The sequence below is a fragment of the Nothobranchius furzeri genome, chromosome 1 (assembly GCF_043380555.1).
Source record: "Nothobranchius furzeri strain GRZ-AD chromosome 1, NfurGRZ-RIMD1, whole genome shotgun sequence".
NCBI lineage: Eukaryota > Metazoa > Chordata > Actinopteri > Cyprinodontiformes > Nothobranchiidae > Nothobranchius > Nothobranchius furzeri.
In genome coordinates this window covers 29,537,086-29,549,798 of record NC_091741.1, presented here as the reverse complement: position 1 = coordinate 29,549,798, position 12,713 = coordinate 29,537,086, and the positions used below count along the sequence as shown (strand labels likewise).

Sequence of the window (12,713 nt, the reverse complement as noted above, 5' to 3'; positions counted from 1 at the left end):
TTAAAATTAATTTAACACATTGAATCCAAAACTTAACACATTTTAATCTAAATTTACCACATTTCAAACTAAATTTAATGCATTTAATACTAAATTTAACAACTTTTTTACAAAATTGAATAGATTTAATGCCAAATTGAACACATTAAATAGTAAATTTAACACATTTAATACACAATTTTACACATTTAAAACTGCATTTAATGCATTTAATACGAAACTTAAAACTTTCAACACCAACTTTAACACATTTACTAATAAATGTTTTCATTCAGAAGGAGCAGTGTGGTTTTCGTCCTGGCCATAGAACACTGGACCGGCTCTGTACCCTTAGGGGGGTCCTGGAGGGTGCGTGGGAGTTCGCCCAGCCAATCTACGTGTGTTTTGTGGATTTGGAGAAGGCGTGCAACAGCGTCTCTCGGGAGGTCCCGTTGGGGGGGGGCAGGTCCTCTGATATGGGCTGTTAGGTCCTTGTATGACCGGTGTCAGAGCTTGGTCCACATTGCGGGCAAGTAAGTCGAGCTCAGTCCTGGTGAGAGTTGGACTCCGCCCTTTGTCACTGATGTTGTTCATAACTTTAATGGACAGGATTTAGATGCAGCCAGGTTGTTGAGGGGATCCATTTTGATGGCCTGAGGATCAGGTGTCTGCTTTTTGCAGATGATGTGGCTTCATCAGACCATGATCTTCAGCTCTCGTTGGAGTGGCTTACAGCCGAGTGTGAAGCCTTCTCCAGGTCGGGCCTTCTCGAGGTTCTGCCCCAAGTGGATTAGTATAAGTATATCAGGGTCTTGTTCACGAGTGAGGGAACGATGAAGCATGAGATAGACAGGCGGATTGGTGCTGCATCTGCAGTGATGCGGGCGTTGTACCGGTCTGTCATGGTGAAGAGAGAGCTGAGCCAGAAGGTGAAGCTCTCGATTTACCGGTCGATCTACGTTCCTACCCTCACCTATGGTCACGAGCTTTGGGTAGTGACCGAAAGAACGAGATCGCGGATACAAGCGGCCGAAATGAGTTTTCTCGGCAGGGTGTCTGGATAGGGTGAGAAGCTTGGTCATCCGGGAGGGGCGCAGAGTAGATCCGATGCTCCTCCACATCGAGAGGAGCCAGTTGAGGTGGCTCGGGCACTTAGATGGGATGTCTCCTGGACGCCTCCCTGGTGAGGTTTTCCGGGCCCGTCCAACTGGGAGGAGACCCAAGGGAAGACCCAGGACACGCTGGAGGACCGTGGTTCTCAACTGGCCAGGGAACGCCTTGGGATTCTCCCGGAGGAGCTGGCCTAAGTGGCTGGGGAGAGGGAAGTCTGGACCTCTCTGCTTAGGCTGCTGCCCCGCGACCCGACCCCAGATTAGAGGCCGGAAGTGGATGGATGGACGGACTAATAAATCTATCACATTTAATACAAATATTAGATTTTATACAAATCCAGCTGCTAAATGAAAAACAATACTTAACCCATAAAAATGATCTTTTTTAAATTTATTTTTTATGCAGCAAGAAAACAAGAAAGTGTGAATGGTTTAGATTTCTTCTCAAGATATTTCAGAGCGCTGCAGCAAAGCTGAGAAGAAGTAGGTGGAAAAGGAAAAGAGGAGGAGAAGAAAGATGAATGCAGTGATGTCAGTCCGTCCCACTGCTGCTGAGTACAAATACAGCAGAGAAGAGTTGAGCCTGCATTCCACTGCTGCGGAAACCACACACACACACACACACACACACACACTTTAACGTCACACACTCATCATTCCAGAGCCACGCTGAGAATCAGAGCAGAGCTGAGCGATGCTACCGGCTGGCAGCCACTGAGTAAGTCCACTCTCTCTCCTCTCAGCTCTTCCTCCTTTCTTTTTCTTTCTTTCTCTGCTCGTCTTTGTTGTTTGATCGCTATTCCACGGCCCGTCCAAGTCCATTTATCTCTAACACTCCTCTCTGCTGCTGGGATAGGGCCAGTGTTTGCTCAGACTGAGAGACTTTCAAACTTTTCTCTCAGTATGCCATGCACACCTCTCTCTCTCTCTCTCTCTCTCTCTCTCATTCTCCTCTCAGCATGTGAGGCTGAGGCAAACCCCTCACTGCCCTTCACACTGGTTATAAATGACATATTTAGCTATGTGAGTGTGTGATTGTGCTCCAGTGGGCTGATTTTCTTCATTTAGGAAAGACTTTTTGCTAAAATTGAACAGTTTGACTGAATTAAGTAGCTCTTTTGGGTGTAAGACTAATGCTTTACACCCATAATCTTCCATAAACCAGGCTGGTCACTTCTAGCTCCTGGCTGTAAAGTCTCATAACTTTAGTGGTTCTACAGGCTGAGACTGAAATTAGCTTCTCTGTTTAAACAAAAGCCAGTGAGACTTGTGTGAAATTCTCTGATGAGGGGGGCTAGATAATTAGACGCGCTGCAGAGTTGAGTGAATGGACACTGACTACACCGAGGCTTCCAGACAAAGCCCTGGCCTCTGGTCATTTTGTAGGAAATTAGATGGAAACTCTTCCTTAAATCTAAGGTGTAGCGTTCAGGAAGGAAAGGCACATAATGTCACAGTTTCAAACAAGGTCCTTGGAGACCTGTTGGCACCATTCTGGGAAAAAAACTGGCTGAATTTGACCATTTTGGTGTTTGCTGGTGTCGACCTGGACCATCGTTGGTACGAGGCTCTCAGGGAAGTCCGGTCAGCTGAGGTCTGGGTTGGTGATCGCTCACAGAGGACACAGGTTTCTGTTGGCCCGCGTTCAGAAACTCAACTGCTCTGCATTTTTCAAACCGTGTTTGAAGAGTGGAATGCTCGGGCTAAACAGCTTCCTATTGGCTCCCAGCAGAGAGGACAGGTGCCAGGAGGGCTGATAGGGAGGGGTCTGTAAAACATTGACCAACGCTACTGAAGTCATCTGTTGCTCACAGATAGCGTGGAGTTCTTATAACCTCGCCCTGTGTGTGTGTGTTCTTGTTTAACTATCCTACTTAGGACCAAAACTGGCAGATTCACTAATCTTCTGAGGACCGATGGGCCTTCTTAGGACCAAAACCCGGTCCCAACATGGTGGACCCCCTGTTTTAGGCTTAGGGGTGAAGGTTTAGAGATGTGAATGAAGTTTTTGAACGGTTGGCTTTAGGAAGACACCGGTTAGGGAAAAACAAACGTGTGTGTGTGTGTGTGTGTGTGTGTGTGTGTGTGTGTGTGTTATACTGAGACTGCTCCCTTTTGCCCTCCAGTGTGTGAAAGCCCAGCAGACGCCAGTATTGAGCTATTATTTGCTGTAGGGCTGCAGTGCAGGACAGCAGGTCTAATGTCTCTGTTTTTGTGAAACAGCAGCAGCAGCCTTCTGGACCGCAGAGAACTCTGCAGTGACCTGCTCCTGCAGTCAAGACTGCTCCTAATCCAGGAGCCTTCAGAGAAAAGGGAACCTGACTCTGAGCGCCGCCGCCACTGCTGCTGAAACACAAACCCGCCAGCCGTCCCCGACACCCGGAAGAACGCAGGCGAGATGCTGGCTAAAATCCTCAAGGACATGTGGGTGGACCCGGAGGTGCTGGAGGCCCTCAACGAGGAGCAGAAGCAGATCCTCTTCCTGAAGATGAGACAGGAGCAGGTACGCCGCTGGAAGGAACGAGAAGAGAAGGAGACGAGGGAAGGAGGGGACAGCTACAGACCCAGAAAAGGTAGAACACCTTTCAGGTTCACATCCGTGTCATTCCACAAAACAAAAGTAACCCGTAGAGCTGCAGGAATGCAGAACATGTGACTGGAGGAGCAACATTGCTGTGATAATGATGTGGCTGGGCTGTCTCGTGAACCTGAGGTTGACGGTAACTCAGCTTTCAGGAAATCAGACCCAGTTATGTAACATTACATCACACCAGAATGATTAAATAAATAAGTGCATTCCTGGCCAGTAATACTTCTGTTCTGAGTTATCAAACTAACCCCCGAACCGCACGTTTCATTTCAATGAAACTCTCAGACAGGAACCCTTAAAGGCAGAGTGGATGTCATTGGAAAAAGAAGTTTGAGTCAGCGAAGGTCCAACCCTCTTTCTTCAGGCTCCTCCCCTAAGATCATATTATCTGATTGTCACAAAATATGGCATAACACCGGACGCAAGGTCTTCTGTCAAACAAAACGTTATCTTACCTCTTTGACCTGTGGTCGGCAGCTTTTCTGCCATAATTCCTAACCTTACCTAACCGCTGCAGAGCCTCCAGGCTTGTTACCGACTCCTCATGGTCCGGTACCGGTCCGGAGTGCTCCGGACTCTGTACCTATATCCAGCATGGAGGACTGGGCTTATCTCAATAGAAACCCCCTCTGCTACTTCTGCTCATAACCATATAATAGTTTAGTATAGTAGCTAATATAGCTAGCCCGTCTCTGGCTTCACTTCCTGTTGAGCTGCTCCAAGGTGAGAACCAGTGGCTGTAAAAGAATATGGACAAACCCTCCGTGACATCACCCATTGACTTTCTGAGGCTTTAGCTTAAAGCCTAGTGGGCGGTTCTGATCACCACCATCGTGGCCACGTCACACATTTAGACACTCCCTGACAAATAAAAAATGGTGCGAAGCTGAAAGCAGATCTCTGAGAATCGGAGTCCGCTGCCGCCCCTGGCTACATGCTAACTGAAGCTAACTGAGGTTTGCGGGCACTTTTAGTCAGGAGAACGCATCTCCAACGTGAAGCCAGCATCAGCACAGAGCTGCGGCGCTTCTGTGGTCTTCCCCTGAGAGCTCCACAGATTGTTGTCTGGACAGCCTCAGACCACAGCGATCTGAGCCGACCACCCAGGCCGCATGAGCCCATGCTCCACTGCTCTGCAGCAGTCAGAGTACAGGGCTCTGGCCACGTCAGGTGGTGGCGGAGTCAGGCAGGGGTGTCTGGCGCCAACCCAGGGAGACGGTACCGAGTCTTTGTACCCAGGCCTACCAACTTGTTAAACTTCAGCCCATTTTCATCACGCAGTGTTATGTTAAATGCACATAATTATCCTCCGTTCAACCAGCGAAATAAAGCACAGAAATATAAATTTACTCATCAATAAAAATTAAGCAGATGCTTCGGGGATGATCTCCCAGCGTAATCAATACCACAGCTTGCCATCTTTGTCTAATGATTTCATTATCAATATCCAAGCACAAACACACAGAAGACACAAGCTCAGAGAGTCAAAATGGCCGAACACCTGTTAACGTGAGGCCCAGGCTGAGGGCTTCCTCAAAGCTAGCTGCTAGCGCTAGCTCTGATGCTCCTGCTACCTGTCAATCAAACCCCAATTATTCATAATTTCAAGCATTTAATTAACCTAAACGAAAGAGTTACAAAAGAATTCACCCCCCTCAGACATGACTGTAAACTAGATCCATTAAACATAAAGTGGTTTTGAACGAGGCTGTAAACACACTGATTTCTGCTGTGAAGTTGGCCATTTGAACATGGGAGTCAACAGGAACTTCCTCTGAATCGGAGCCAGCCCCTAGAGGATGGGTGTTTCTCAATGTCAAGGCGCCTTGCTTACGAGGACACGGTCCTTCCTTGGTCAAAGAAAACTGTTAAATGGAACAGACCTGCATCACGTGACCGCGGCTTCCACAGCGGTCACATAACGTCACGTGACACGGGAGCTAACGTTATATTTTATACGTATTAGTTTCAATATAAATATATAATGAGCCTTTTACTTTTTAAATTGTGCATTTGTTTATTAAATTAAATTCATAATTGAGTTACTACCCGCTAGCCACCGAAGCTGCAACTACTAAGCAACTAACCAACCATAGATAACTTCGTTCAATCTAAAAACCATTTTAAACTAGTTGGCTTACTTTTAAACTTGAAAATTCGCCCCCGAAGTAGCTGCCAGCTTCTGATCCGCCATCCTTTTGAAAATACTGCGATGTATTCTGGGTAGTTTTTGACCAAGGCTAGGCTACAAGACACCTCTCGTGTATTCTTGCTCAGCTAGCTAAACGGCTAACAAACGGAGAACAGCAGCCTTGGTAGAACATGAACATTGGAACACGTCTCGACTGCTCCCGATTACGTATCTCCTAGGCAACCGGGGCGGGGCCAAGACATCAAAGCACGGTTCCTTGTCATTGAGAAACACCCTTCGAGAGGAGAAGTGCAGTATAAGTCACTTCCTGGTTGGCTTCACTAGCCTGGCCTGCCAGACCCCTCCTCTGTTTAACTCTGCCGAGAAAGAGTCTGGTTACTCACAGGCAGAGAAGCACATGAGGGGCGGGACCAGCCAGCTCAAAAATAAGCAATCAGAAAAAGACAGAAATGCTGACTGTACCATGCGACGCTGTAGTTTTTTTTTAGCTGTAGTCAAACATGGAGTCTGGCGACAGCGCAACACTCTGTCTTTAGAAGAAAGGCTTTTAGCGCTTCTACTTGTTGTGGACATGTCCACGTTATTTAGAACAAAGGAAAGAGCCGCAGCAAACTCCGCTTCAGTCGCCATGTTTATGAAAAACTCGGCGTTGTGGTGTGTGACGTATACGCTGCTCAGCGCTGATTGGCTCGGTTAGAATTCTCAGGGGGCGGGGTTATTTGAATAGGAGAGTTCCCAGACTCGTTCTCTGTGCAGAATTAAACAGAGGAGGAGTCTGGCAGGCCAGGCTGTGGCTTCACAGGTTTCAGACAGGCTGCCCCTTGATGAAACGTCATTTCTGCACAGAGAGGCTGCGTGGAGGGGTGGTCAGAGGATGTGCACAGTGATTTGGTGAGATTTGTCCAGGACTGTACTTTTCAGAGACCATTTAAAATCATTCACTTTTTGAAAAAACATTAAATTTATTGGTTGCTATTGGAATGTAAAGAGCATTTCGAGCGATCTGGAAAAAATGCTCCATAAAAATACAAACTCCTGCACCTTGAAATGGACTCGGTCCAATTCAAGTGGTGAAGCGACAAACAGAAGAAAGCAGCTGGCGAACATACGGCACGTGTTTCATGTTACGTTGTGCTTATTATTTCATGTGCAGTAGCTGATCCCTACTCGTGTGGTTTTGGAGCTACCAACCAACATGTAGTAAACCGATCCTCGTGTGCTCCTCTACGTCTAATTAAGGCTGAAGTCTTCTGAACTCGTAGTGCAAATGAAAGCTATCACCTTACCAATCTGATTAAGTGTCCATGTTGGGCCTTTAGCCTGTCTAACCTCATCGCACCCGACCCTGTCATCCTAGGTGTGTGTGTGTGTGTGCGCGCGCGCGAGTGTGTGTGTGTGTGTTTGCCTGTTAAAGTGTCTTGTGAGCTGAAACCTGCACAGGACTGTGTAAAGCCGGTCGTTTGGTGGAGACGCCACGCTTTCATCTGCAGATCAGGTGTCTACCCAATCTGTCACCTGAGAGGAGACTACCTGTGTTGCACCTGTGTCTTACCGTGATGGGCTTCTTCAGATATAACACGATTTTTGTGTTTCTGGACGAGCCCTTCAGCTCCAACTTCTAATGACGTCCTTTTTGTTTCTGGTTAATTTGTGAACACATGAGCGTCATCTCACACCTTGGATAGGTAACCAACCGTATAGGTGAACGTGAAGAGGTGTGATTCATGTCAGAGACGGCTGTGACATCAGACTAAATCATAAAAACACAAACACACTCACAGAATGTGGCTTCTACAACAACAATCCCTCATCTGTGATGTCACAGTCTGAGTTTGATCTTTATCAGATCATCTAAGTGATCTCATTCGCTGTCAGGTGAGATTTATTTTTGTCCCTCTGAGGTAAGAAGGAAAACTACCCTGCTGATGATGCGGTTTACTAGTTGGTTAAAAATAAACAAATATGTGTTGCCTAACTTTATTTCTTCATGAGAGGATTACAATGAACAACAAAAGACGTCCACGCAGCACCGTTTTCATGTCCAATTCTAATTATTTATTTGTTTAATTTGTGTTTTAATTATTTATTCATTGTAGTTTTAACTTAAGAAAATCTGTTGTATAAAAATTGAATGAACACAAACAGAAAACTCATCAGAGGGTTAAGCTGCTGTTTACTTGTCAGACACTGCCACCTACTGGTTAATAACAGAACAACAGCCACTGAGACGCCTCTTTCGAGTCTTTAATAATCCTTTTTGTTTCCTTCCTCCAACAGTTTACAGAAAACGTGTGACCTGGCTGCTTGGCCGGGATGGAGACGTGAGCGTGAGCATCATTGGAGAGGAAGATGAATTCAGGTCTTGCAAACTCCTCAAGAACCTCAACAGGTAGAAAATCTGCTTTCATGGCAGACTCAACAAAGGGCTATAGCTAACATTTTAATACTGAAACGAACATATTCTCATAAATTAATTAACATTGTTGTGTAAGCTTTTTTAATTTTCACACAAAAGTAGAGATAAATTATCTCTGGGCTTAGATGAGAAAAGTCGGCTCAACCGGTCAGCAGAAAAATGTTTTATTACGTATTCAAACCGTTTTGATTTTTTTTTTTTTTACGTGTCTGTGAAACGTAAAAACAGTTCATGTCTAGCTCCAGAATGGCCTCAGTTTGGAGAAACAGTTTACATCTAACATGATTGATGTGCTAACGGATAGTCTGAGCACAGATGAAAATGGCTCCAGCCTCAGAAATTTCCGGTTTTTGTTGAGCTTCAATTTCCTGTATTTATGTTCATGGATGTCTCTAATTAGGGTTAGGGTTACAAGCTCAAATGTTGCCATGGTTACTACCTACAGATGGGTACCTTTCAAATCTGAATACATTTTGTACCGATTCACGGTACCAAGGAATCAATACTCATACTTAATGGTACCTATTTGTGATATTTTTGTGTGTTTAATTTACTCATTCACTGCCATTGACGACTAAAGTTGTCATTTGCGTTTTTTTTACTGTGTGGGCGTCGGACGAGCCCCCGCACCGTGAGAACAAACATCTCAGCTCTAAAGCCGATCTTCATCAGCGTACGTCACACGTCATGTGATCAGGAAGCAGAACATCCATATGTTAGGAGATCGTTTTGGGCCGCTGCTGTAAAAATAAGTGAGGCACGAACCGGAAAAGCTTCTGCCGCTCACGATTCAACAACGGATCATTAAAGAACAGATAACTCTTGAAACGTGCAGATTCTTCCTGATGTAAGAGGTGAGTCTCCGCTTTGTTTTGGTTGTTTTGGCGTCGACATCATCCTAGCGCGCAATGTTCTGTTACTCTTAAAAAAAACAGTAAAAACGGTGAGAAACGCTGGCGGCGAAGGCCGTTAATTACATTTTTTTATTCAAGACATAATTGTTAAACAAAATCTAAATAATACAATTAATGAGTAAAGAAATAATCAGAATAAAATAAACATGTTTCGTCAGCTCTGAGGAAGTTTTGCAGTCAGCAAACGAAACTGTCAGCAAGGTAAAATAAAACTTTTCTGTGTCATAAAAAATAACTAAAAATGAAACAAACGTTTCTGCTGCTCACCGTTTAAAAAAGTTTTATCTCCATAGTTTTTTGTGAACACAGCAACAGGATGAATTAAACAAAAAAATACATTTTAAAATAAACTTTGAACTAACATTTCAAATAACTGATAAGTATTTTTTTGAAATGTTTGTTTTTGTAAAATTTAAGTTACATGTTTTGGATACGTGCTGTTATTTTAAATAATAACGAATAAAGAAGCAATGCAATACATCACAACACGCTAAACTCTCCCAGAGTTACCACAAGGACCAGTTTGGTGTGCCACCCCAAAATTTTCCTTGGCCCTGTCTGGCCACCCCTATCGAAATTTTCTGGAGGCGCCCCTGGCGCATGCAGTAGAATCAGAACTAGTGACAACAACCATCGAGACTGCTCCGCTTCCACCTAGGAAGCGGTTGAAGTGTGGGAATGATAAATGACCCACACCTATATGGCGCCTTTCAGAGTCAGAGGACTCCAAAGCGTTTTAACCTACAGTGTACCATTCATCCATTCACACACACATTCACACACTGGTGGTGATGAGCTACAATGTAGCCACAGCTGCCCTGGGGTGCACTGACAGAGGCTAATTGTCAGAATATATCTAAAATATTCCCAAACAGGAGACTTAAGCCGCTTCCTAGGCGGAAACGGAGCAGTCTCGATGGTTGTTATCACTAGCTCTGCTGCACGCGCACGTTCAGTTTCACTTTCGTGCGGGTCACGCTATTGTCTTTTTTGTTTTTTATAGGCGGTGTTGGAAACGTCTTTACGGTGGGTTAACCGGGTTAATAGTCAAACCGGTTAATCCCTGCAACCCTACCATTAGCTGATGTTAACAAATACCAAGCTAACGTTATCTTAGATGATTTATTTACCTGCTGGAGCAGATTAAGACGATGATGCTTCACTTAGATCGTCGTCCATTACACAGTCACCCATCGCATTTAGTGGAGTGGTCCCAAACTTCAGAGCGCTTTCTCTGTCATGCCGATTGCTCTGTTTACGGCTTGCCCACAGCGACTGGCGTCGGCGCTGCTGTCCATCAGCAAATCGCTGTCTCACAAGTTCTCGTTAATGAAGGACAGGAACCGAAACATAGCACCGCTTCACATCATGTGATTTTGTCCTCGGTCGGTACCTTCAAAAGTACCAAATTCGGTGTCCGTCCCTTCTACTACCACAGATGAAAGTATTCCATATGGTTGATTTAGGGTGATTTGGGGCAGCATCGGTGCATTTCTTCTCTGCTGAGCTTCGATCAGCCACTAGCAGTCAGACAGGAACTCTATTTCTCCAAACTGAGGCTGTTAGCTGCTTTCAGTTGCTACGTCATAACTTTAACACAGAAGCCCGTTAAACTAGCTTGTCTGTGTTAAAATCCTGGTTTCATTAATGAGATATGGGGTGAAGAGAGGCGCGTTTGCTTGTTGTCGCATCGCGGAGTGCAGGATTGATCCTGAGGTTGGGATGGAGATCTGTGGAGCTGAACACAGATGTCTTTGTCTTGCAGACTCCACAGTGATAGTATGAATGGCATCCAGACGGTGGACTTGCTGCCAGAAAGAGAGGCCCAGCAGCTCAGCTTCAAAGACGGCATCAAGCTGCCCGTCACAGATATCAATGTGAGTCCCGGTGCACGTGCACGGCTTTTTTCCTTTTAATATATAGGATGACCGGTGTGATCATCAAATCTGCCCGCAGACACAGGAAGACTCGACGTCAGCAGAAGACCAGTCGTCTGAGGAGGACTCCCGCAGCGCGGACAACCTGAAGGACCCCGCTGAGGACAGCAGCGACTGTGAGTCAGGCAGCGGCTCGGACTGCGTTAGCGTTGTTTTCTACAGGCCCCATCACTGTAACCATGGCAACCAGCCGCTCAAAGCCCCACCGTTAGACACAGAGATGGCCAGCATACAGGACAGAGGTGAGAAAACAGGAATGAGTGGACGAGGTGGAATAGATGATTCATGCCTATTTGTGTTGAGAAGTAAAAGTCTAAGAGACAGACAGGTGTTTCACTTACGCTCGTCTGACCCCCACCCCCGTAAAACAATTAGGCTTGCAATACAACATTTCTTGAAGCTTGGTCTCTCCTCTCTCTTTTTTCCAGAAACGCCCCCTCACAGTGAGAGGTCAGAATGCAGTGGTCACGTGGCGCAACTCAGGAGGGTGTTCACGGATGATCCTCACAGGAAACCACCTACCTGCTGGAAACCGCCCATACCTGCCAAACCTGCTCATCTGCAGAGAGGAGCCCAACACTGATCCACCCGAACTCGGTGTGATTCCGCCCTGCAGCAGGACAAGAACTTAGAGCTCAGTTACACTGCAGCAGTCCTCTGTGGAACCAGATGCACCGATCATCTTTAGCTTTACAGGATCTAAGGTGAAGGACTCACCTGCAGACAGAGAAGAGCTGGACTGAGGCTGTGCACTAAACTCAGACTTTATGAAACCACTTTCAGCTGATTTTCAGACTATGATGTTGACAAAGTGGTGGAAACTGAAGTGTACACGCCACACAGACACAATCAATGTAACTTATCCCTGCACTGGTTTTATCGCTGCTGATACTCACTGGAACGGAGCCTTTCTTTCAAGTGACGTGGGAGGTCTGGGGAATCCAATAAAGCAAATAAATTCACTGAAAGCATTCAAACACACTGGATATATTCTACCTCTGGGCTAAGGGGCATCTTCATACCAGTTTTCTCATGAACCAGCAGTTACACACATGTTTGGCTTGGTGTTTGCTGAAGAACAGTTCATTCAACTGACAATTATTTTTGAGGGGCACAATGATTATTGGTTCATTTGTAATTGAACAAAGCAGACTTTACAACTACACTTGTAACATGAAAATAAAAACCATGCAATTTAATTATGACACCCAAACAGCAGCTTGTCACAACTAAACAAACCCCTAGGTGTTTATTGTCTGCATGTCCAGTTCTTCAAATATCCACATTCCCTCCCAGGATGACTTCTACCTCTGGAGAACAACAGGCACGAAATACTGAACCTCGTCAGAATTTCCTGGAAACTTTAAAGAGACGATGTGTTGTTTTTACCGTTAATCTCTGAAAATATCCATCGGAATGCCCAAATGTTGAAAAATATTGGCAGTTTTGTTACATATATCCATAAATATACAAGTCTAAAATACACGGGAACATGTCTAAGTCTCTGGGCGACACCACGTTTCCTTCTACGGGAGCCTATGGGGACAAAATCCATTTACTGATCGTAACAAGCGGTTACAAAACTGTCACCACTCAAATGTTGTTGTTTTACA

At 45.4% G+C, this 12,713-nt stretch overlaps 1 protein-coding gene across 1 annotated transcript; it reads left to right on the top strand.

The window, feature by feature from the left end:
- Positions 1-1,659: 1,659 nt before the first annotated feature.
- On the top strand, positions 1,660-12,307 carry zgc:92242 (SH2 domain-containing protein 4A). The gene is made up of 6 exons (XM_015952162.3): positions 1,660-1,809; positions 3,315-3,664; positions 8,111-8,222; positions 10,929-11,040; positions 11,120-11,342; positions 11,529-12,307. Exons 2-6 carry the CDS (start codon positions 3,490-3,492, stop codon positions 11,681-11,683), a joined length of 777 nt encoding a protein of 258 aa, XP_015807648.1. The 5' UTR covers positions 1,660-1,809; positions 3,315-3,489; the 3' UTR covers positions 11,684-12,307.
- The last annotated feature ends 406 nt before the right edge of the window (positions 12,308-12,713 follow it).